Consider the following 25,505-nt stretch of genomic DNA (forward strand, 5'->3'; position numbering starts at 1 on the left):
GTGGGTATGAGGTCTGAGCCCAAATCCAGTGTCCTGACCGACCTCAGGCTGCCTCCCCTGCAGGACAACAGCAGTGGATAGAAGCGATGAAACAGCAGCTCTGACCCATGGGCCTGATAAAATGTATTTTTTTATTTAAATTAATCTCCTAGGGTCCCAAAGATCCAATGGGGTAATGAATACAACAGCACCTTATAAGCTCTTAAGTGACAGACCACCATTAACACAGGTTATTTTCCCAGGCTGACTGGCCAGTTCAGGGATCATACTTAAGTATGGCAGTATCAAAACCACTCCTTAACCAAAATTGACCAGAATTTTCAAAGAAATCTCCAAAAACTTTCACAGCTCCTGAGGCACATAGGCAGGTTCTAACTCAATTTGATTTGAGTCCAAAGCTAAGGCACTGCCACCTGACCACCAACTTGTCCTGGATCCCACTAGAGCCTTGACTCTTGCAGCTGCTTCTTTCTGGGAGGAAATACTAAGGAAGCATTTTCATGTTGTTGTTAACTCATGACCCTTGGATACAATGCTAACCATAAAGATAAGGAAAGTGAGTAAGTTTATCTTCAGGTGTTTCAATAAAATCGGGAGATAATGCTGAACTGTGATTTCAGAAGGAAGAGGGCAAAAAAACTAACACACACCAAGCAGGTGCCAGGCTGCAGATCCCAAGCTGCCCTTTACCCAGGACATATCCCCTGCCCTTCTGATGACAAGTATTACACACACACACACACACACACACACACACACATACACACACACACATATACACACCACACACACACCCTCTTAAAGACAAGGCTCAAAGGCTAAATAACCATCTCTGGTTACACAGCAGATAAGGAAAGAGTTAGTTAGTATTAAACAACCAGGTGTGACTGGCTCCAAAGTTAGTGCTCTTTGCCCTACACTAAGTTGCCAGGTGGCGCTGACTGGAAACCCCAGGCACTGGCCCCGGAAGTGTCTGCATCTGCTTTATCACAGGACCTATTCCTCCACCACAGTCTTCCACTGGGTGGCCTAATGCCGGGATGACCGGTAACAAGAATTGTGTTAACTGTTCTCCCCTTTGAAGGCAGGTAGCAACCCTGAAAATAAGCATTCCCCTCTTCCAGTCCTCCACCCAACCCCACTCCTGGAATATGCACTGTTTGACAAGCTGTATGCGTGTTGACACAATCCAATAAAAATGAAATGAAGAAAACAACTTTATTGCTCACTACTTTCATCCCTTCCTTATTTAAATTGTGAACACTCCCGTTATTTCTCGTACATGGCCTGTCTAGAAACTCATTTGGTGGGGAAATGTGCCCCTGTGTGACTTGCATTTAAAACTGTCTGACTCGGTTTCAGCAGCCTGGGTGAAGAACCAGGGTGACAGGTTTATGGGAAATTCTAAGGGGCTTCTCAACTTTTTTTTAACCCACTCTTTCTCACAATAGGTGGCCTATGTCATGAGGTATTCTTTTTTAGGAAATAAAATATCTGCCCAGGAACTATCTGAATTTTGCCAAGAGGAAAATAACTTTTCTAGTCTATAATATTATGTAATAATCTAAAAATGTACTTACGATATAACATCCAAAATAAAGAGGATATAAAACGGTATGAATAGTATAATCTCAAGCCACTCTGAAAGGTTAATCCAGTGGTGGGCAAACTCATTAGTCAACAGTGCCAAATATCAACAGTACAACGATTGAAATTTCTTTTGAGAGCCGAAACCGACTTCTGTGCATGGGCCACAAAGTTTCAATCGCACTGTACGTGCGCGCCCGCACGTGGTATTTTGTGGAAGAGCCGCACTCAAGGGGCCAAAGAGCTGCATGTGGCTCATGAGCCGGCAAAACTGGGTTACTCCATAAGAAAAGGACTGAAATGTTAACAGTAGTTACTTTTGATTTATGGAAATATGCATGCTTACTTTTTCTTTTCTAATTCTTAATAATAAGCATATATAGCTTTTTTTTAAAATGAAAATCACTAATATATATATATATATATATATATATATATATATATATGTATTCCCAGAAAGAGACCTACATATGATTCAGTGTTTCCTTACCACAGAAAGCTTTATATAAACTTTGACTAATACCAGGCACAAAGACTATTCACAAAAAGAAAGTTATCTATCAATCTTGCTGATGAATATAGATATCAAAATCCTAAGAAAATATCAACAAATCAAATCCATATATATATATAAAAAATACACCTGAACCACTAGAATTTACCTCAGAAATGAAAGATTAGAAAATCTATCAGGGAAATCCACCATAAGATAAATTAAAATAGTAAAAATATGCATTGATTTAAATATAAATAGGCATATAATAAAAATTCAACATGTAAATTCAAAACTTTAAAATAGACTTCCTGAAAAACGATAAATGAAGGAGAACTAATAAATAATCTTTAACATGGGGGAAGGGTAGGGGTTCGAAGGAAGGGGGGAAAGGGGGAAAAATGGGAGATATCTGTAATACTATCAACAATAAAAAATATATTTAAAAAGAATCTTTAGTAAAAACTTAGATATCACACTTACAGTAACTTAGAAGCATTTCTACTAGTTTAAGGACAAGACAAGGATACCTACTATCACTAAATATTGTATTGATAGACTAGCCAATGTACCATGATAAGAAAAACAAGTACCTAAGGATTGCAGAGGAAGACAGAAACTTACTTACAAGGTTATATGTTGCCTCCACAGAAAATCAAAGAGGAGATGGAGAAAGTATTAGTAAGAGTTTAGCAATACAATTATATTCAAGATCAAGATATACACTGTTTATTCTTTTTCAAGTTCTACTTGTTTGGGCCCAGTTAACAACATTCGTTTAATAGAATACTGACCATTCCAAAGTCAAAACTGAAGAATAATAAATAAATTAATCCTGTTACCAGCATATTCTCTCTTTTGTTTTAATGTATGAATGTGTTTTCATGGTGCTTGGACCAAACACATTATCAAGAATAAAGATTTATCTCTGTTACATAATTACAAACAATTTTGAGCTCTTGCTCTGGGACAAATAATCTATTATACACTTCTTAAGATCCCCTTGGCTCTACAATGGGATAAGAGAAAACAATGTAAGAAGAGGATGAGGATGATGAGGGTAGAGAAGACAAAGAGGAGGAGATGGGTAGAAATGGAATAAGAGAAATAGAGAAAAGAAGTGAGAGAAGGAAAATGAAGAAAGATGATAGAAGAGGAAGGGGATGGGAAGCAGTAGGGCAAGAATGAGGAGGAGAAAGGGGGAGGAAAGGGAGGAACAAAGCTAAACTTCCTTGAGCCTTTAATATATGCCAAGGCCTATACTGAGTGTTTTATTTGCTTTATTTCAATTAATCTTCATGGTGAGCCTTTGAGGTCTGCAATATTATATTTTCATTTTATAGGAGAGAAAACTGAGGCTCCGAGAGTAAATTAATATTCTAAAGTTACATAGTTAGGAAACGGTATAGCCAGAATTTGACCCAGATTGACCTGCCCAGACTCTGTGGGATTAGCCACTCACTAGAGAATACTCCTTGCATATGTATTGTGCTGGTTTTAGGGCTTATTAGGATATGAAGATGAGGATGAGATAAAAAGGTCACCTTCACACTCCCCCTCCAAATCCTCCACTAAGCCAATGTTCTGAAAACCTGAATCCTCTCTTTAGAATACTTCTGGGTTTGCAATGTTAAAATTAAAAATGAAAAGATGTGCACTAAGATACAATTTTTAATGTATTAAGCATTTAAGAGTACAAGTTTAGTGGGAAGGTTAAATTTGAAGCAAAAATATAACCTGTCAGTTTCCACTGAAAAAGGATTTAAATTCTAGTACATAACAGATTCTGCAATTTTTTCCTATGTAGCAGTTCTTCCAAGACCTGTTTTCTCACCAACTTGCTTTTCTTCTATTACGCTTAGGCCACAATGCATAAAGAATAAGGTTTACATTAAGTTTTAGAGAATAAAATAGACTGCTTCCAAAATATTTGTGTTTCCAATAAACATCTAAAGTATAATGCATAGTCCTCCCTGGGGTGTTGGCTGTCCGAAAGCTGCATATGTATTACATGTATGTCCCTGTTTCCAGAGTGTCAGACAAGTGCCAACCCCAACATGACAGGGCAGGCACAGTGCGACCCAAACAAATCACTGCCTCACAGAGCAACCAGAGGCATCCGGGTTTGCAAGCTGATATTGACAGATCTCAAGACCTGAAAGAGAGCTCTATTAATCCTCCTTCATGCAGCGGAGAAGACGGGGGAGGAAAGAGCTGAAACCACGGGGAGAAACACACACACACACACACACACAGCGCACGCACACACAGCGCATGCACACACACAGCGCGCAAGAAGTTGCTGACATCCAATTACAATAGGGAGACACATTTCCTGAAAGGGATGGTCATAAAGCAATAGGACCCAAATCTTCAGAAAACATCAAAAGGGATAGATTTATTTCATCATCACACTATGCACGCCAGTCTTCATCCCCAGGAAACTATGTGTCTACCTGTGTCAGCACTTCCTAAGTGTTGGGAGTGAAAGGGTGAATAATAGGTCCAGGTCTGAAGGAGTGTATGACAGAGTTGACAACCAAAAACACAGGACATTTTTAATAAATTGAGATAGTAACAAAGTGCTACTGAAGCAAAACAAATGAGCAACTGCCCCAATTCAGGGAGTAAGGAAAGCCCTACACTCCCCAGAGGGTCCCACTAAGCTCAAACCTGAACAATAAGGAGGAGTCCTTCTAGAAAAAAGTGGAGAGTGATTTCAGGCTGGACTAATAAGAGTCCAATGACTCTCAAAGTCTGGTCTCTGAACCAACGGCAATAGCATCATATGGGAACTTGTCATAAATGCAAAGTTTTGGACCCCATCTTAGACCTGGGGAACCAAAACCTGGGGATGAGCCTTGGCAATCTGTGCTTTCACCAACCTTCCAGGTGCTGCTGGTGCTGCTGGCCTCTCCTCTGAAAACCACTTGTGTATGCAAAGGTGAACCACAGAGGACAGAATGCCTGGAGGGTAAACAGGGTTAAAAGCGGGGATGGGGTGGGCGGTGGGGCGGGGGGGGGGGGCGCGGTTAGGCAGATATTGCTGGAGGGATGGGAAGAAGGTATATGTCATGAAAAGAATTTTAGATTTTACCCAGAGAATTATGGAGATCCATTAAAATATATTATGAGTAAACAATATCCAATCATGCCGGTGACTCTAAATATATACATGTGTGTGTGTGTGTGTGTGTGTGATTACAAAGATGGAAGATATATCATTACAGAGATAAAAACTCATTCCAGCCCTAACCGGTTTGGCTCAGTGGATAGAGCATCGGCCTGTGGACTGAAAGGTCCCAGGTTCAATTCCGGTCAAGGGCATATACCTTGGTTGCGGGCACATCCCCAGTAGGAGGTGTGCAGGAGGCAGCTGATCGATGTTTCTCTCTCATCGATGTTTCTAACTCTCTACCCTTCTCTTTTCCTCTCTGTAAAAAATCAATAAAATATATTTAAAAAAAACACAAAACTCATTCCAATACAGACAAGCAGCCACAAAGGAAGGAACACAGTCACCCCTACCTTTCTTTCTGGAGTCTTTCTTGGCGCTGGTTTTCACAGCTACTTGAAGTTCTGTCTCAGTTGACATCCTACTAAATCCTTAGTCCACTGCACACAGATCCAGGGCCTCGGCCAGGCTCATGGGGGACTCCTCTCCCAGAGAACGACGCCTCCCTTCAGAAATGACGCCCCGAGCTGCACATGTCATTCACTCCTTCTGAGTGCTGCAAATCAAGGGAAGAGAACGATCAAGGTGGTCATTCAGAATAGTCACCCCTTTGACGTTAAACAGAAATTAGGGGGCGGGGGGGAAGAGTCATACAAAACCCTGAAAATCTTGGCCTCCATGTACAAACTGCTCACATGATTTCCTCAAGCCATGGACAGGGTTTATAGCAAAGGGAATGAGAAGCCTATATGCAAAATGCAAAACCATTTCTCAAACCAGGTAACTCAAAATAGGTCTTCAGAACTCTGGATTTTCAAAGAAGAGCAAGCCCAAATCTTTGTTTTCCATGTTTCTTATTTTCCAGAAGTGGATGTCACCCAGAAAAACAAAGCAAAGGCATATTTCCTGAGCAGCTCGTGCAGATGTTTCCAACAATGGGACACCCATCCATCAGCCAAGCTTGATTAGAGCCTTGGCAGCTAAAGCAGATCATAGGGAAGTGGCCTGGGTCTGCCCCTCACTGGCAGGCATCAGGCGGGACATGGAGTTGACATACAATTGGGCTCCAAGGGTAAGGTGACAAATGGGACTGAGAAACTTTCAGCAAGCCTATTTGTATGTCAGCTTGTCCCCCAGCTATAAGAGCAGACAAGCATTTAATGTGGGGAGAAAAAGAAGCAGGCAGACACACATTTCATTCATTCTTTCTCTAATAAAATATGCGCTGCACAGTGCTCGGCAGTATTAAGTTCAGACGCTGTGCTAGGAAGAGAAAACAGTGATAATACGACCACTTCAATTACAGCCAGTATTTACTATGCACTTACTATATACTATGCCCTCAGTGACTGCTTCACATACATGATCTCATTTGATTTCATTACACTGAATGAATGTATTCCCTGTGTCAAGTCAGCAGTCTTTCTCAATGACCACCTACCTGATAGTTATATCTGAGAGTTTAGTGGAAAATAAACATTTCACTAGTTAACCACTTGTAAATAATATTAAGATAATATTTAAATAAAACTAGATCTGGAGCTGCCAAGTCTCTGATCAAGTTAGGCTGATCAGGCTACTGGGAATGGATCTTTAACTGTGTAGTCAGCCAATGCTTAACTCATCCCACTGATCTAGAATAGTTTAATCTAACAAGGCTGACCTTAAATGCCAGTTTCAGCTCAAAATGGATAATGAACCAACCCTCTTACTCATGACAACTAAAGATGGCTTAACTAGAAGTTCTAATATAAATGCCACATGAAATTATAGTAATGCTTAAATTGGGGGAAATTTCCACCTTATCCAAAGATATCTGGTTAGGTGTTTGTTTGTTTTTTAAGTTTTTTTTTTTCTTTATTGACTTCAGAGAGGAAGGGAGAGGGAGCGAGAGATAGAAACATCAATGATGAGAGAGAATCAATGATCTGCTGCCTCATGAATGCCCCACGCTGGGGATCAAGCCCCCAACCCAGGCATGTGCCCTGACCAGGAATCAAACCCTGACCTCCTGGTTCATAGGTTGATGCTCAACCACTGAGCCACACCGGCTGGGCTGGTTAGTTTGTTTTAACAAGCTATTTTTTAAAAGGATACTAGCCCTGAATGAAAGGAGCCTTAACTAGAGGATCTAAGGTTACAAGTAAGGAAAATGAAAAATGGTCTTCCTAGAATGGGGTCCATAAAATTATTCATAGAAAAATGGGAACTTTTCTGCCACTGCTGTGCCATCTATCTGCACCATGCCACTCGCCTAACCTCTCCCCTCCCCCAAGAGACACCATTCCATGAGAAATGACATAGTCATAAAACTCAGTCATATATGGACATAATTTTATTAATAATACTTATCATTTTGTAACAACAAATATCTACTGAGAACCAACTATGGGCCAGGTGCAAATCCTGGCTCCTTCCTGTCAACAAACATCTCCTTTGTAACCATGCTGGCCAAGAGTACAGAAGCAAAGTCTGACTCCTGTCCTCAAAGAAGCTCAGCCTAGCAAAGGTGTGGTCATGTAAAAGAGTGCAATACACACAGCCAGAACTAAAACCGACATATACCCAGCATGCTGGGGCACACAGGATCAATGATTCACCTCTGCTCAGAAGAGTCCATGAAACTTCACAGAGAAGACTATCCTGTGAGATCCTGCAGAGTGATGCTTCAGTCCAGTGGGTGACAGGGAAAGAGCCAACGAGTACTCAATAAATGCATGCATAATAAAGGAATGAATGGCTGTTTCAGGCAGAAGGACCAGAATGTACAAGGAGGCTTGAAATTAACAACCAAACTAATAAAAGGAAGCATAAGTCTAGTAGGGGGGTGATGATATACGATCCCATCTCCCCAACTTTCCCTTGTGTTACCTTTCCATAGAATCTTTCTTTTCAAGTCTGCCTTGATAGTCCATTGATCCCCTCAAGCTTCAGTTCAAAGAAACATCTCAGGCAGAAAGATTTTTCTGATCCCTCTAATCAATGGGATCTCTCCCTACGTATGTTATGATCTGACTAGAGGCCTGGTGCACGAATTCATGTACGGATGGGGTCCCTTTGGATGGCCTGCAAGGCTCGGGCCAAAACCCGCAGTCCAATGCCACCTGCAGTTCCTACCTGCCACTCCCACTCATCCCAGCCCCACTGTGCCTGCTATGGGCTTGCACCCAATCAGTCCCAATTGGGAGAGGCCTGTGCTGCCACAGCAGCACTCACCAGCCATGAGCCCTGTGTCTGGTGCCCTCCCAAGGGGAGTGGCCTGTGGGATTAGGAGGAAACAGGCTCTCTGACATCCCTTGAGGGGTCCTGGATTGCAAGAGTGTGCAGGCCAGGCTGAGGGACCTCACCGGTGCACGATTGGGTCGGGGAGGGACTCCAGGGCGTGTCTGGCCCATCATGCTCAGTTCTGATCTGCTGGACCCCAGTAGCAAGCTAACCTACCAGTCAGATCATCTGCCTCCTGGTGATCAGTGCATGTGATAGTGACTGGTCGACTGCCTGCCCCTTGGTGGTCAGTGCATGTCATAGCGAGTGGTTGAGCAGCCTTAGCATATCATTAGCATATTATGCTTTGATTGGTTGTTCGGTTGTTCTGCCATTTGGTCTATTTACATATTACCCTTTTATTATATAGGATGTTTGGCCAGCTGCATAGTTTGAGCCACATACAAGCAATGGGATACTAAAGAAGTTACTCAACCTTTCTTTGCCTCAGTTTATCTACCTTTATAGTGGAGATGACAATATCAATTTCATAAGGCTGCTATGAAAATTTACATGTGATCATATGTGTAACATACTTAAAAGAATGCCTGGAACATTACCTGGCAAGTACTTGGTAAATATTAGGCACTAATACAGGGTGTCCCAAAAAATGTATACACACTTTGAATAACTATAAGGCAGTATTTATTAAAATACATTTTATTTTCAAAATGTAATAGAATCCACAGACATAGTGTGCATAAATTTTTTTTGAGGGGACATCCTATAGTTTCCTATATTAATTGCTCAAGGTCACATGGCTGGTATGTGACCATAAGCCCATATTATTATTATCATCTTCCTTTTACAGAAGAGTAAACTCAAGCAGTTTAAATTCACTTTCTAAGGACAAATTGTAAGAAATGATAGACTCTAAGATATTCCCATCATGCTGGTCTTGCACACAGTAGGTACCTAATCCCAAAATACAAAAATGAGATGAAATATATGGATTTTACACAATTTTAAGAAAGGCAAAACCCAACTTTTTGTTTCCCATGTTTCTTATTTTGAAGTACTAGATGCCACCCAGAAAATATAGCAAAGGCATATTTCTTGAGCAGCCCCGTGGAGACATTTCATTCATTAGCCAAGGTTGATCAGAGCCTTCAAAGTCGATGTATGAACTACATTGGATTTGGGCCCCTTCCTTCCCTTCAACTTTATAAGCCATAATACAGTACCTGTCCCTATTCTGTGGGTATCTCCAGCGCCACTTGTTCAACCAAATGTGATTGTGTTCAAGTGTTATAAGCATTACTTGTGATTTTCTGAAGTACATCCTTATATCAATAATGAAAGGAAACCGGCATCATTTTGAATAAAAACTTCAATAAGGAAGCTGCAGTACAGAGAGAAGGTACTATAGCTGAGACCCTGGCCTCCCCTTTTAATTTTCCAAAAGCCAGAGGTTGAGCAAAGGCTGTGAAGTAACTCCAAATTATTTAGGAAACTCATTTCTTTGTAATTAAGAAGATTAAAGTCCTCTAGGGCCAGAAACCATGTGACAACTCAAATCATTTTTCCCAGCAAAAGCTGTGAAACCCTATCAGTGAAACTCAGACTGGCCAAGAATTTAAAATGCTTCAATAATGTTTCTTTGCCCCACACAATCTGCGGTAATTTAATATTCCTGAAGTGTGTCAGGTTTTTATAATGAGCTCTTCAACTCTAAATGTGAATTATGTAATATTCCACTACAGACATTTCATCTAGTGAACTGCTGCTAAATGTAAAATCCCATGTTCAGTGATTGGGGGTGGGGACAACATCAAACCACAAGGAGAGAAAGCAGATAAGACTTTTTTAAAAAATGACAACAAAGCAACAAAGGTTTGAGCAGCCACAACAGAACCAACACACACTAGAACACCTACTGTAACCCAAATCTATACACCACCCCACTGCTCATATAATTCTACAGTAAAATAGCTAATGTTTATGAGGACCCACTATTTACCACATACTATACTCTCAATTTCTCATCTATTACCTTATTCAATCCTTCAACCACTTGAAAGTTAGATATTATTATTTTCATTTCACAGATAAGGAAAGTGAGGCCAGTTTAGTAGCTTATCCATGGTCATACGACTAATAAGTATCACAGGGCAGGATACAAGTCACTCTTGTCCCCAACTTCAGTTAGCTGGTGAACAGATAAAAAATGTGGTGTACTCATACAATGGCATATTATTCAGCCACAACATGGCTGAATAATACTTGCTACAAGATGGATAAACCTGGAAGAAGTATGCCAAGAGAAAGAAGTTAGACACAAAAGATCACATGTTTTATGATTACATGTATAAGAAATATACAAAATTGGTGAATTCAGTGACAGAAAGCAGGTCAGTGCTTGCCAGGCGCTGGGGGAAGTGGGGAAGGGCCAGTCACTGATCACTGATTACAGTGCCTCCTTTGGGGGTGATGGTTGCAAAAAATACCACTGAATTATACACATTGAAATGGTTAATTTTATGTTTATGTGAATTTCACCTAAACTTAACAAAACAAAGAAAACCCTTCCCAGCCAAGTCCTACATCCTGATTTAAGCCTTATGTGATATGCTAAGAATAGTACAAATTCCTTTCTTAAGGGACAACCCAGCTTTACAAACCTGTCTTCCCAAAACCATGACTTTGGGTTTGAGTGGCAGCGACTGCATAGCTTATAAGATGCATATCACTACCTCCCTGTTTTGTGATTTGGGGGATCTTAACGAGCTTCACCCAACCTATAAAGCACCGAAAACAGACCATTTATCAACATGGCACAAAGGTTGCAACAGTGCAGATGAGGAGCCTCAGTTTTCTCATCAGTAAAATGGGAACATAACAACCAAATATGCAAGACTTAGAAGGTTGATGAGATTTGGGCACTTCCAAAGCCTACCTCAATCTACAGCATGTTTCCCTTTGTGTAAGGCAGGAGGAGACATAAATCTACTCATCTTAATGAAAAAAAACACAGGCCAAGCAAACGAAAAAACAGTGAAGCTGCTTTTGTCCATGGGGAGATCCTGGGTGGTGGAGTGACTGTGTGACTTAGGTTGAAGGACATGGCAGAGGGCGCTACTTCCCAGAGTATAGCTTTTTGCATAAAGCCACATTTGGAAGCATACTAATGTCCTACATATCTGAAAAATAAATTAATAGGGGTAGAAAGTGGAGGAAAGGCTAAAACTAGAAGTGGACCTAAACAAATTAATCCAATTGTATTTCAAATGAATTTCATAAACACAATCCCTGAAGGGGTGGGAGAGAAAGTACTAATCCAGATAATTTATGAACACAGGGTTTGACTATTTATACTCAGTTGGGCAGGGTTCGGTCACAGGATGCTGCAAATAAACCTCAAATTCTTTTTCTTTTTAGGCATTCTGGGTAGTATTACGGGCAAAGCAATTATGAAACTATTTTAGATGTATTATAGGATTGAACAAAGAAGTAAATGTTTTTATATTCTTGAGAGCTAAGTTTCTCACTGTGGATGAAGAGATTAAAATAAGAGGGAAGGCAGGAAAGAACACAGTGGGGATAGATTAGAAATTGGAGATTGTAGGGTAAACTCATGATTTATAAAATATGCATGTATCTGTATATGTGTGTATGTATACAGGTGTTTATAGGAAGACTAGTGAACTGGTGCATGACATCCGTGCACATTAAAAGGGGATTAATTAGAGGAAATAATTTAATATTGCTATTTGCCCTTTCTCTATAACAGATGTGTCAGAGATGAAAGAAAATTAGTAAAATGTATATGAAAACCTTCCTCCTGTCAGAGTCTGGGGCACACCATGGGACCCAGAGTCAAGTCCCCACCCACCCACATGCACCTCAAAATTGCATGAGACCCAGACCCAGCCGGCCTCCGCCCCCATTGGGCTAGATCCAGACCCAGCCAGTCCCACCCTTGTCAAGCCCTGCCAGGCAGGGGGCATAGCCTCAGGTCCCCTGGCCCAGCGACAGGATGGGGGGCATGGCCTGAGGTCCCCCAGCCCAGACCAGGGCAGGGGGTGTGCCTTGAGGTCCTCCATCAAGCCCCGCCAGGTGGGGGACAGGGCCTGAGATCCCCTGTCAAGCCCTGCTGTGTGGGGGGGTGCAGCTTGAGGTCCCCTGTCAAGCCCCACAGGGGCCGGGGAGTGCGTAGCCTCAGGTCCCTGCAGATTGCTCGTTAATGCTCCTTATGGGAACCTGGCCTCAGCTGTGGGTGCAGCCATCTTTGTGACGGAGTGATGGTCAACTAGCATATTCCCTCTTAATTAGATAGGAGGATATCTCCTAGCTCTGTCCACTGAATGGGTCTAGGAGCAAGGATACCTCAGTAACAATGTGATGCCTAATACAGAGATTTTGGTTTCTACTACCATTCCAAGTAAAAGGAACAGGGGGAGGGGGGATGTCTGGAGAAAAGATGATTCCAAAGCTGAGGCAGGGCAAGTACAACATGAGCCTAAAATATCTTGTTATTCCAGAAAGTAAGAAAGTGCTCCAAACAAACACAACTGATGGGGAAATGTCACAAGGATACCGAGGACACCTTGGAGGAGCTCTCACTGCCTTCGTCTGGAGAAATAAAAACACCAATATAATTTAAGGATGGTATTAAATAATAATCCACTGAAAAAATAGGAATCCATGACTCTACACTGATAACAGACAGATAAACAAACCAGAATAGGTACTGCCTGGTAAATACAGAGGGAGTGCTTGAGTATAAAAATCACCATTCAGCAGCCATCAAAATAAAGTTTAGCCAGGCAGGAATCACCAATAAATGCTAAAGCCAGGGCCAATTTTTGATGAGAAGCAAGACATCTGCAGGTCTTATAGTGCCTTCTCACTCACTGTTTATAGCCGCAAGGGGAAAAATCTGTGATTATACAATGGAGAAAGTGAACGACACCTCAGTTAGGTTATCAAAACTAACATTATCAGAGGGGCAGATGAGTATCATGTGACACTCTGAGAAGAACATGTCATTATCATGTAGTATTCTGGCCAGAAATCTATTCAAATTATATGCTTTTCCTTCCTTTTTAAATGGGGGAAAGGACTGTATTCTTCAAATATGTAGTAGTAAAAGACAAAGATAGGCTATGGAAATATTTTAGATTAAAAGAAATTAAACAGATGTAACAAATAAATGCAACCAACAACTACATGTACAGACAGAATCCTGTACTTAAGAGAATAAAATGCTATCAAGGTAATTATTGGGCCAATTAATTGGTAAGTTAGGTAAAAATACTGTCTCGATGTTAAATTTTGATTTGATAACATTCCTGTGGCTGTGTAAGAGAATATTCATTTTCTTAGGGAATAGTCACCATGTATCTATATATATAAAAGCCTAAGTGACCATTACGGTGGAATGATCAAAACGACCGGTCGCTTTGATGCACAATGACCACCAGGGGGCAAACGCTCAACACAGGAGCTGCCCCCTGGTGGTCAGTGTGCTCCACAGGGGGAGAACCACTCAGCCAGAAGCCAGGCCACTCAGCCAGAAGCCGGGCTCATGGCTGGCAAACACAGCTGCCACAGCTGGAGCCTCTCCCGACCCTGTGGCAGCACTACCGAGCTGCAGCAGCAGGTGCAATGGGCCGGCCCTGATTCGGGCTCCTCCCTGGCTGCCCGCCACTTGGCGCAGTGCTATATCCCTCAGGAGATGTCCAACTGCTGGTTTAGGCCTGATCCCAATGACATTCTCTGTAGAAGGCATTCAGTCTAAACCAGGGGTGGGCAAACTTTTTGACTCGAGGGCCACAATGGGTTCTTAAACTGGACCGGAGGGCCGGAACAAAAGCATGGATGGAGTGTTTGTGTGAACTAACATAAATTCAAAGTAAAAGAGCGGAGGGGAGAGCAAGAGAACCGGATAGAACAGCCGGATCCGGCCCGCGGGCCGTAGTTTGCCCACGGCTGGTCTAAACAACTCAGTGACTCAGAGAAGTGCAGGGAACTCAGGGTGAGCCTGCCTCTGCATTTGACTCACCCACTTGATGGTGTTCGTAGGACAGACCATGGTGGCCCAGCCCATGCACATGCAGCAGCTGATGAAGCTCAAGCTGCCGGCCGTGCAGCAGCAAAAGGCCATCCAGCCATAAGCCAGCAGGTGGATATCCCCCGAGGAGTCCCAGGCTGCGAGAGGGTGCAGTCCAGGCTGAAAGACCCCCCACCCCCCAGTGCATGAATTTTGTGCACTGGGCCTCTAGTTTAGGAATAAAGGGCTAAGATATGTACATCTTACTTTCAAATGATTTAGGGGGAAAACATACACATGTATGTATGCACATGTATGCATATATGCATGTATATATGCATATACATAGGAGGGAGATAATACATAAATGATAAGGCAATAAGTGAATCTAAATAGAGAGAATAGGGTATTTTTGTATAGTCTTATGCTTTTTCCTATAATTTTAAGATTTCCAAATTTTAAAAAAAAATTAAAGGAAGGAAAAGCGTAGTTCAGATCCTAGTGTGCAGAGAACAAAGCTACTTCTGGCCTCTCTTTGCTTAAGTTCGGACCCATTACACCTCCCTAGAGCATGCTTTCTAATTCCCAAGGCAGGCTGAGTTTAAAATTAGTTTATGGTTGTCACTTTTCATTACAAATTCCAACTTCACCGCAAATCTGCCCGGACTACCTGACTTGGCAGAAGTCTCTGGACCAAGGCTGTTTTGAGCAGGTCTCTTCTCCCCTGAGCTCAGGCCTTCCTCTCCAGACTGCCCTCTTGCCAGGAATCTGCCCACTAAGGACTTTCAGCGACCTGCCCCACAGATCACGGCAATCTCCTTAATTACTTAGCTCAAATCAGCCTCTCCTGGATCCTCTCCCTTTCCATCCCAAAGACTATGGCTTTAACCTGTAAACCTTTTTCTTAAATATATATATATATATATATATATATATATATATATATATATATATATATATTCATATGTCAAGGACTACTAATGTGACATAGCCCATTTGGAAAATACCTAAAATTCACTCATTCTGCATATTTGTTCTTTTCAAGGACAAGAAAATAGGGAAGAGTAAGGTTTTGCTGGAACCCAATGGCAACATTTATTAAAAGCTGCTGGGAGGATCACAGTGCAAAGGCGGTCGAAACTTTAGCAGAATGATATTCAAAAACACTACATCTCTCTCTACTGAGAAAGTACCACCATCTTCATAGTGAATGTAGAGCCATCTCTAGCTTTGACCAAACCCTTCAAGAAAAATAATACATGGATAGAACATATCTCTGGTTTCCAAACTCTGAAGGCCACGAAGTTGATAGGTTAACAACCTTACTACAGACCCAGTCAATGCTGTTTTGCCATCACCATGTGCATCAAGAAAGGGGAGAAAAATCACAGATTTAGAAAACATCTCTTGGCCAGAGAACTCGTCTTCATTATATTGCTTGTTGGTTACGTTTACCTGATGCTATGAAAACAGAAAAAGAATTCTGGCAGTTGACGGAAAGCTCTATAGAAAGCCATTCTCTATAACAGGATGTAGTTAACAAATAAGTAAAACTGAAGTGAAAGGGAACAAAAGATTGAAAATGAAGGTGAAGGCAGAAGCAAGGACAGGGCACCAAAATATCTGTACAGTTGCAGAAGGTAGGCCACAAACCCATCTATGAGATTCCTAGAGGCCAGGGCAAAGAAGGAAGTATGATCAGTTATAGATGTCACAAAGTTCATGCTCAACTAAAGTTGTTTGTTTTTTTCCTTTGAATCTATAAGCTTTCATAAAATCAATACCGTGTGTTATAATGGGCATTAGCATCAGCACTAGCTCTACAAAATATCCAATAGAGAATATTCAATGTCCCTTCATTTATGTTGAGAGCATAATTTAGTACTAATACTTTTAAATAGGGTCAAAAATGCCTCCCAAGTCATTTAAAATTCTCTATGAACAATGCTTTCTTTTAGAAACTAAATTGAAAAATACATAAGTGGGATATAGCTATCTGGTAGTCTGGCTTTTCTAGGGTAAAATCTAGGATTTTTAAAAAAATATTTAAATGATTTATCAGTTTATCCATCTATAAAATGGGATAATGCTATATAAAACTTATGGAATTAAAAGAATGGCAGCAAATGAACCATATGTGAAGATACTTTCGGAAAAATAAAATGCTATATTCCCGAAGGCTGGCACTGTTATTATTAAGGTATCAGTCAGCCATCAGCAAGATGATGATGGGAGGAACAAAAATGTGTGTTTTTAATCAAACTCAAAGCTAACAAAAGCCAGAACCAGGTTTCAGCAATATGAAGGAATTTATGTGAGAGCAACACACATATTTATGAACATTTCATTTAACTAATGGATCACACAGTTTCATTAAGTATTTATTGCACCATGAAAATTCATTACATAAACTCAGAGTATCAGAAAAAAACAAGTATATAAACTTAAAATAATTCCATTAGTGTTTTCAGAACATGGGGCCCTACTGTTACCCATTCCTCATTTGCACCCCCTAGTCAGGTGAGGAGGCGGGTACACTGTGTATTTGCACTTCATGACTCAAGTCCCTCTACTCTCATCCCTGTTCCCTCCACAGTGTCTCTGAGTAACAGGGAACTACTGCGTTCCACAGGGTCTTGCAGAAAACAAAGATGAGTATTTAATGAGGACCTCCCCTTGAATGGAATTTTAAATAAACAAATGTGGCATTTGGCAGCTTCACCTGCTGATTTTCCTAAAATATACACGGCCATTATTGACTCATTCTGCAAGCTGCATTTCATTATCTTCAAAGTTGATAATGGGAAAAAGAACATCTGTACGAGGCAAGCCCGGGGAGCGTACACCAGATGTCCCCACGCCGCTTAGCTTCGAAGGTGGCCCTGCACAGAGCTCATTCCCAAGCCATCTACATTCCAGTGACAGTCCCCATCCCTATCTCCATTGCTCCATTGCCCCAGCAACATCCCTTCCCCTTGGCCCCACATGAGTTCTCCACCAATGGATACCATCTTCTCCCTGCCCAGAGCACCCAGACATGGGTGGCATCCTTTCTCCCATCACTGAGATCCTGTATGAATTCTTCTCGTTCTTCTCAAATATCTTGTTTTTACCACCTTTCTTTAGAAAAGAAGGGCAGGCCATCTTCCTTTGCCTTACTAATGATCTGCTAGCCCTGTCTCAATTACTCTCCCTCTCAATCCAAAATGGGAGACAAGGATGGCTCAAATTTTCTCCACAAAAGGATCTGTATTTGATGGGAAGCAACCCAATTTCCACAATTATCTTCCTCACAAAAAGCACACACAACAGTGATAACCATGGGGCTATGTTTTCCTAAAGCCACAAATGGGAATGGATGCTCTGACAAAGGAGCTCTGTTTTTTGTTTCCCGATTTGTGAATGTATTTATTTCAACTGTCTCACAGAAACATACAATTCAATCATACTGGGCAAATACTGAGCAAATCACCAACAGGGAAAACATGATACACCCTCCTCAATCTTACCCCAGCAAACTCCTTGAATCCCAGTTCAAGCTCCCCTCCTGTAGAAGGCTTCCCTGGCCACACACATCCTTCCCTCAAACACCAGCCTCACATGCACCCTTCCCCCGCACACCAGCCTCACAAGATCCCTTTCCCTCACACACCAGCTCACAAGCACCCTCACCCTCACATACCAGCCTCACAAGATCCCTTCCCCTCGCACAACAATCTCAGAAGCACCATTCCCCTTGCACACCAGCCTCACATGAACCTTTCCCCTCTCACACCAGCCTCACAAGCTGCCTTGCCCTCACACACCAGCTCACAGGCACCCTTCCCCTCACACACCAGCCTCACAAGAACATTTCCCCTCACACACCAGCCTCACATGCACCCTTCCACTTGCACACCAGCCTCACAAGCTCCCTTCCCCTCACACCAGCCTGACATGCAACCTTCTCCTCGCATACCAGCCTCACTAGCACCCTTCCCCTTGCACACCAGCCTCTACTGAGGCATAAGGCAGCACTGTGCAGAGGCTCCCAAAGTTTGCACAATGGGGGAAATCACCTGAGCAGCTAGAAAAAATATTGACACCTGTCCCCCTCTACGGGATCCTCATTTAACTGGTGCAACCTGGGCATTGGGATGCCTAAAAACTCACCCAGGTGATTTGAATATGCAGCAAGGTTTGGTGGGAGAATTTACATTCGCCTTCAGGGCCAACATGACCCATCTCCTTAGTCTTGCAGGGTTGGGCCCATTATTGAACTCCCCAGAGCATGAATGCATTCATTGTAAAATGTGATGGCTCTGAGAATACAAGTGTAGTAAATGATATATAATCAATATAATATGCTTATCACATAGTGACTGGTGCTGGCAGAAAAATGGCCCTTCCAAGACATCCGTGCCCTAATTATCAGAATGATTTAGATCAGTCGCCAAACTTTCAGACCTCATGGACCACCAGAGGCCCGCAGACCACCTGGCAGTGACCACTGATTTAGATGATGAGAATTTGGACTTTTGAACTGATGAGGTTTAGATGAGATTTGAGGTTTTGACCTGATGAGAGAGACCTATGTTTTGCATTTGCACATTTTGCTGGATGTGAATCTCGGGGGCCAGGAGGTGGACTGTGATAGACAAAATAATGGCCCCCACAGATGTCCACTGCCTAACCCAAGTCCCAGCTGACTGCACAGGGGTTGATTCCTTACCAAAGGACAACTCACTGGCTGACCAGCAGCCACAGGTTAGCCTGACCGAAAGAGTTAGATCCAAACTCAATACATGAAAAAATATGCATATTCCCTCTCTTTTTCTCTCAAGAATATGAACTCATTAATACAGATTCTGTCCAGTGGTAATGGGACTGGAATTAAAAGATGCACAGGGAGAAGCAGTGAGGCAGCAAGGGGATGACTGAGCAGAAGTTAGAAGTTAGGAGAAGTCAAGACCAGGTAGAGAAAAAAGGATCAAGAAAGAGAACAATTTCAGTAGAAGTAGAAACCAAGGACACCAATGACAGGGAGTGACCCAGGTCCTAAGCAATGGAACAGGGTAACCTTATCTTTCCTGGCATGAAATCATACTGCAGCCACTGTGAGGCCATGTTGCCTGGCTCCTTCTGAGACTGGGGGGAAATTCCTCCCTGCCTCACTGCTAGAATGGCCATAGAGTGCCACACCCCGCCTTGCCGGTAGGGGGCAGGGGGCTGTAACCAATAGCCTGGGGCCTCTACCTCTCATCTGAGCCCTTAAGTACTTCACTAGGCATAGACTGTGGCTATCAAAAACAAGACAAAAAAACATGAACATCACACTCACAGACTTTCCTTGGGTTTTCAAATCGAGGCTCCACCAAGTGCCAAATACATGACCTTTGGCAAGTCCCTTGAAGACTTTGGGCCTCAGTTTCTACCTCAGCAAAGCTGGGAAATAGGCAACTTACCCCTGATGGTTGCTGACTAGAATACATGAGATGCTATGTGCACTGCCTGGGACTATGGGAGTATCATTACGTAGTAGTTGCCTTCCCTTCTTTCCATTTCATTTGCATATAATTCTTTGGAAGGAAAAGAGAGAAGTTCCCAATACTTATTTCCTATAGCATCTACCTATTAGTTGTTCCATACATACCTGTCAAAATGAGTCAGGAAATAATCACCTACAACTATCTCTGCTGTGAAATGAAATCTGACATGTTGACTTCACCTGACCTCAGGCTCCATTCCAGCATGCCTCCCAAACTCCCAGCTGAGCGCCCCCACTCCTTTCCACCCCCACCTCCCCCACCTCACAGGAAATACTAGTACATGCTACAGCCACACTAGATCAGGCATAGACCCCAAGGCACAGCCTGGTCACCCAATGCCACACCTCCTCACCTCTTCAAACTCAGCCCACCCTTTGAGGAAACAGATGACAAATGCAAAATAGGGTTATTATAGAAAAGTTAATACAGGGATTATTTACACAAGGGTGAGCTGTGTTGAAAGGAAACTCCAAAGGACAGTGCAGTATCCCAGGGAGAGATTAACAGAACATTACTTCTCCTATAAAGAAGGGATTAGAGAAGGGAGAGGCAACAAGAACTGGGAGGAACTCTGTAGAGAAAACTGCCTTAACAGGAGCTTAACCTTCAGCATAGGACACACCAAGCCCAAGGAAACCCAGCCAGGAGAAAGCCCCAAAGTGGATCAAGACACACAGCCTTCGCCCTCCTCCTCCCTGCCCTTCAGCCTCCTGCAAGAACTGGGTATTGGCTGGAACTGAGAAGAGGCCCCATAGGTGCAGTCCACACAGGTTAGCCCTCAGGACGGTGAAAGCAGAGTGAAGAGCAGACAGTGCCTCTGCAAGGGACAGCAGAAGTCAGCCCCTCCCCCCCGCCCACGCCCCAAGGTCCACGTGAAGATCTTCCTCCTTAAAAAATATTTGGTCACAGCCCCTGTTCTTCAAAATCCCCAAGAGACTTCATGAAGACATGGTTCCTTGTGACAGAGCATAAAACAGAAGGAAACGAAGAGAGGGAAGTTGAATTACATTTGTGAAGATGTGCTACATGTGCCGTGTTCTGTGCTAAGCACTGTGCCCTGTGCCTCCCTTATCTCATTCATCTTTACAAGTTGGGAAGGTATGCATTATTATCTCCGTTTTGTAGTAGTGGAAACCGAGGCACTGAATTGATGAAATATCAAGCCTGGGTCCCATTTCTAGGCTGGATCCAGATCTAGAACCCCAGGGCATCTGACTCCAAATATCAGTGTTTCCATGAAACCATACTGCCTTGCATGCACTGTCCCTGTCCCTAGAGGAGTGTGAAGGTCACCTGAGGGCACAGGTGCTCTTCTCTTCCTCTAGCATCTCCTCCTGCCCCTGTGCTAACGAGATGCAGGAACAGCCCACATATCACTGGATACATAAAATCACAAAATCTTTGAAATCCCCAAAATCTTATTTTTCCTCAGTTTAAAAATAACCTGTTTTGTCAAATATTCAGAAACTTCTTTTCCCTCTTTACACAGAACCTTCTTTTTTTTCTTTTTAAACACACATCTCATATTGGAATTCACATCTTAACACTCCCACTAGAAATACCCCCAGGCTCCCTGTCTACTCAGGCAAGCACTTGGTAAATTTGGAAAAAAATTTAGATTAATTTCTGCCTGCCAAGTACGGGGATTCTGGGTAGCCTTCTCTTATGCAAAATTTTCAAAGCAACATTATGTGTGTTTCCTCAATTATATCCAACAACATTTTTTAAAATGGACTCTTCAGGTAAGTCTTTATTACTGCCCTCAGCCTGGCCTGCCAGTATTGGGCCAAAACCGGCTGTCTGAAATCAGAACCAAAAATGGGGAAGGAAGATGGCTGCCGATGGGAAGGCAGACTGCAAGATGGTACGCGAGTGAGAGAACGAAAAAAGGGTGTGTAGTCGCATGGGGAGTGTTTGTGAGTTGAAGGACACCTATACTCCAGGGGACTGTGGGGGATAGCAGGATGGGGTTCCCCTGAATGGGCAGCCTCCACTGCTGCTGGGATCCCTCCCGGAGTGCCTAGCTCTGATGCAGAGACCACGCCATCTTAAAGGGGAAAGTGGTTGTTGTTGGGAGCCTGAAAATCTGAGAATCTACAACACCAGCACCCAGTGAACAGCTGCGAACCCTGGATCACCAGTCCCCAAGTGGCGCGAGCACGCAGATTCGGAGGAGCTCTGCGCCTCCTCATGGAAAGGTCAGATTTTGCCTGGGATAAAGAGAGAGAGAAATACATAACAAAACACCCAGAGAAGAGAGATCATGGGGAGACAAAGAAACAGGGCACATATGAAAGAAAAGCAGGCATCACCAGAAAAGGAAGTAACGAAATGGAGGCAAGCAACCTGTCAGAAAAAGAATTCAGAGAAATGGTCATAAGGTGGATGAAAAGAATGGAAGACAAATTCAACAATATGTGTAAGAACCAAGAGGAAATGAAGAAGAACCAAGAAAAAATGAAAAATGACTTCGCTGCTATAAAGAACTCAATAGAAAGCATCAACAGGAGATTAGAAGAAGCAGAGGACTGCATCAGTGAACTAGAAGACAAGGTAGGAAAAAATACCCAAGCAGAGCAGCTTCTAGAAAAAAAAATTAAAAAGCAGGAGGAGAGCCTAAGGGAACTTTGGGACAACACGACAAGAAACAACATCCGCATAATAGGGGTGCCAGAAGAAGAGGAAACCAAGCAAGGAATAGAAAACGTGTTTGATGAAATAATGACAGAAAACTTCCCTAATATAGGGAAGAAAAAACTCACACAAATCCAAGAAGCTCACAGAGTCACAAACAAAATGAACCCCAAAAGACCGACACCAAGGCACATCATAATTAAATTGGCAAACACCAACAACAAAGTAAGAATCTTAAAAGCAGCCAGAGAGAGACAGAAAGTTACCTACAAAGGATCCCCCATCAGACTAGCTACTGATTTCTCAACAAAAACACATAGGCAAGAAGGGAATGGAATTAAATATACAAAGCCATGCAAAGGAAGGGTCTGAATCCAAGAATACTGTACCCAGCAAGGCTATCAATCAAAATTGAGGGTGAAATCAGGAGCTTCACAGATAAAAAAGGACTAAGGAAGTTTATTACCACCAAACCAGCAATGCAAGAAATGCTAAATGGTCTGCTGTGAAAAGAAGAAATAGGAAGCGAAGAAGGAACACGGGGGTAAAGAATAAAAATGGTGACAAACAAGTACCTATCAATAATAACTTTAAATGTAAATGGATTAAATGTCCCAATCAAAAGATATAGGGTAACTGAATGGATAAGAAAACATGACCCATATATCTGCTGTCTACAAGAAACCCACCTCAGAAAAAAAGACACACACAGATGGATGGTGAAGGGATGGAAAAGGGTTTTTCAGGTGAATGGAAATGAAAAAAAAGCTGGGGTAGCAATACTTACATCTGACAAATTAGATCTCAAAGTGAAGGACATAAAAAGAGATAAGGAAGGCCACTTCATAATACTAAAGGGAGCAATCCAACAAGAAGAAATAACTCTGGTAAACATATATGCACCCAACACAGGAGAACCCAAATACATAAAAAAAACTTCTGGAGGCTATCAAGGGAGAGATTAACAGCAATATAATCATAGTGGGGACTTTAATACCCCACTATCACCAATGGACAAATCCTCTAAACAAAAAATCACCAAAGAAACATCAATCCTAAATGACTCACTAGATCAGATGGAATTAATTGACATCTTCAGAACATTTCACCCCAAAGCCACAGTATATACATTCTTCTAAAGTGCACATGGGTCATTTTCAAAGATAGACCATATATTGGGTCACAGGCAAAGTCTCTTCAAATTCAAGAAGATAGAAATCATATCAAGCATCTTCTCAGATCACAATGGCATAAAACTGGAAATCAACTACAATAAAAACAATCCAAAATAATCAAACACCTGGAGACTAAATAGCATGCTATTAAACAATGACTGGGTAAACAGAGAGATCAAAGAAGAAATAAAAAACATCATGGCAACAAATGACAATGAAAAAAAACACAACAATCCAAAATCTATGGGACACAGCAAAAGCAGTCTTGAGAGGGAAGTTCATAGCTCTACAAGCCTACTGCAAAAAAACAAGAAACTATGGTAATAAATTACCTAACCCTACAAATCAAAGAGTTAGAAAAAGAGCAACAAGAAAAGCCCAGTGTAAGCAGAAGGAAGGAAATAATAAAGATCAGAGTGGAGATAAACGACATAGAGACCAAAAAAACAATATAAAAGATCAACAAAACCAAGAGCTGGTTCTTTGAAAGGATAAAGAAGATTGATGAACCTCTAGCCAGGCTCACCAAGAAGCAAAGAGAAAGGACCCAAATAAACAAAATCGGAAATGAAAGAGGAGAAATAACACAGACCCCACCAAAATACAAAAGATGGTTAAAAAATACTATGAACAACTCTATTCCAACAAAATGGACAACCTGGAGGAAATGGACATATTCCTAGAAAAATATAACCTTCCAAAACTCAATCAGGAAGGATCTAAACATCTCAATAGGCCAATAACTATGGAAGAAATTGAAGCAGTCATCAAAAAGCTTCCAGCAAACAAAAGCCCGGGGCCAGACAGCTTCACAGGGGAGTTTTACCAAACATTCAATGAAGAACTAAAACCTATCCTCCTCAGACTATTCCAAAAAATTCAAGAGGTAGGAACACTTCCAAGCTCATTCTATGAAGCCAGCATCAGCCTAATACCAAAACCAGAGAAAGACAACACAATGAAAGAGAATTACAGGCCAATATCCCTCATGAACATAAATGCCAAAATCCTCAACAAAATTCTAGCAAATCATATCCAGCAGTACATCAGAAAGATCATACACCATGACAAAGTAGGATTTATCCCAGGGATGCAAGGATGGTACAATATCCGCAAATCAATAAACGTGATACATCACATAAACAAATTGAGAGATAAAAATCACATAGTCATATCAATTGATGCAGAAAAAACATTTGACAACATCCACTTTTGATAAAAACTCTCAGCAAGGTGGGAATAGAAGGATCAAACCTCAACATAATAAAAGCCATATATGAAAAACCCACAGGCAACATCATACTCAATGGGCAAAAACTAAAACCATTTCCCCTAAGAACAGGAACAAGACAGGGATGCCCACTCTCACCACTCCTGTTCAACATAGTACTGGAAGTATTAGCCATTGCAATTAGACAAGAAGAAGAAATAAAAGGCATCCAAATTGGAAAAGAAGAAGTAAAACTGTCCTTATATGCAGATGACAAGATATTGACCATAAAAAACCCTAAAGACTCCACCAAAAAACTATTAGACTTAATAAATGAATTTGGCAATGTAGCAGGATACAAAATTAACGCCAAGAAATCTATGGCATTTCTATACACCAATAGTGAACTTACAGAAAGGGAGACTAATAAAGCAATCCCATTTACCA

General features: G+C 41.9%; 1 protein-coding gene across 6 annotated transcripts in view; it reads right to left on the reverse strand.

Annotated features, from left to right (window-relative positions):
- The window catches only part of DAB1 (DAB adaptor protein 1), a 1,124,084-nt gene that overhangs the window by 255,647 nt on the left and 842,932 nt on the right, over positions 1–25,505 (reverse strand). For all 6 annotated transcript variants that reach the window (XR_013960044.1, XM_080658163.1, XM_080658159.1 and 3 more), the window contains one exon: positions 5,609–5,811. Coding sequence is in view for 5 of the 6 variants with exons in the window: in XM_080658163.1 (XP_080514289.1) it covers positions 5,609–5,675 (67 nt within the window). In the remaining variant the exon portion in view is untranslated. The remainder of the gene's footprint in view (positions 1–5,608; positions 5,812–25,505) is intronic.

Source organism: Plecotus auritus (genome assembly GCF_963455305.1).
Source record: "Plecotus auritus genome assembly, chromosome: 2".
In the NCBI taxonomy this organism is placed as follows: Eukaryota; Metazoa; Chordata; class Mammalia; order Chiroptera; family Vespertilionidae; genus Plecotus; species Plecotus auritus.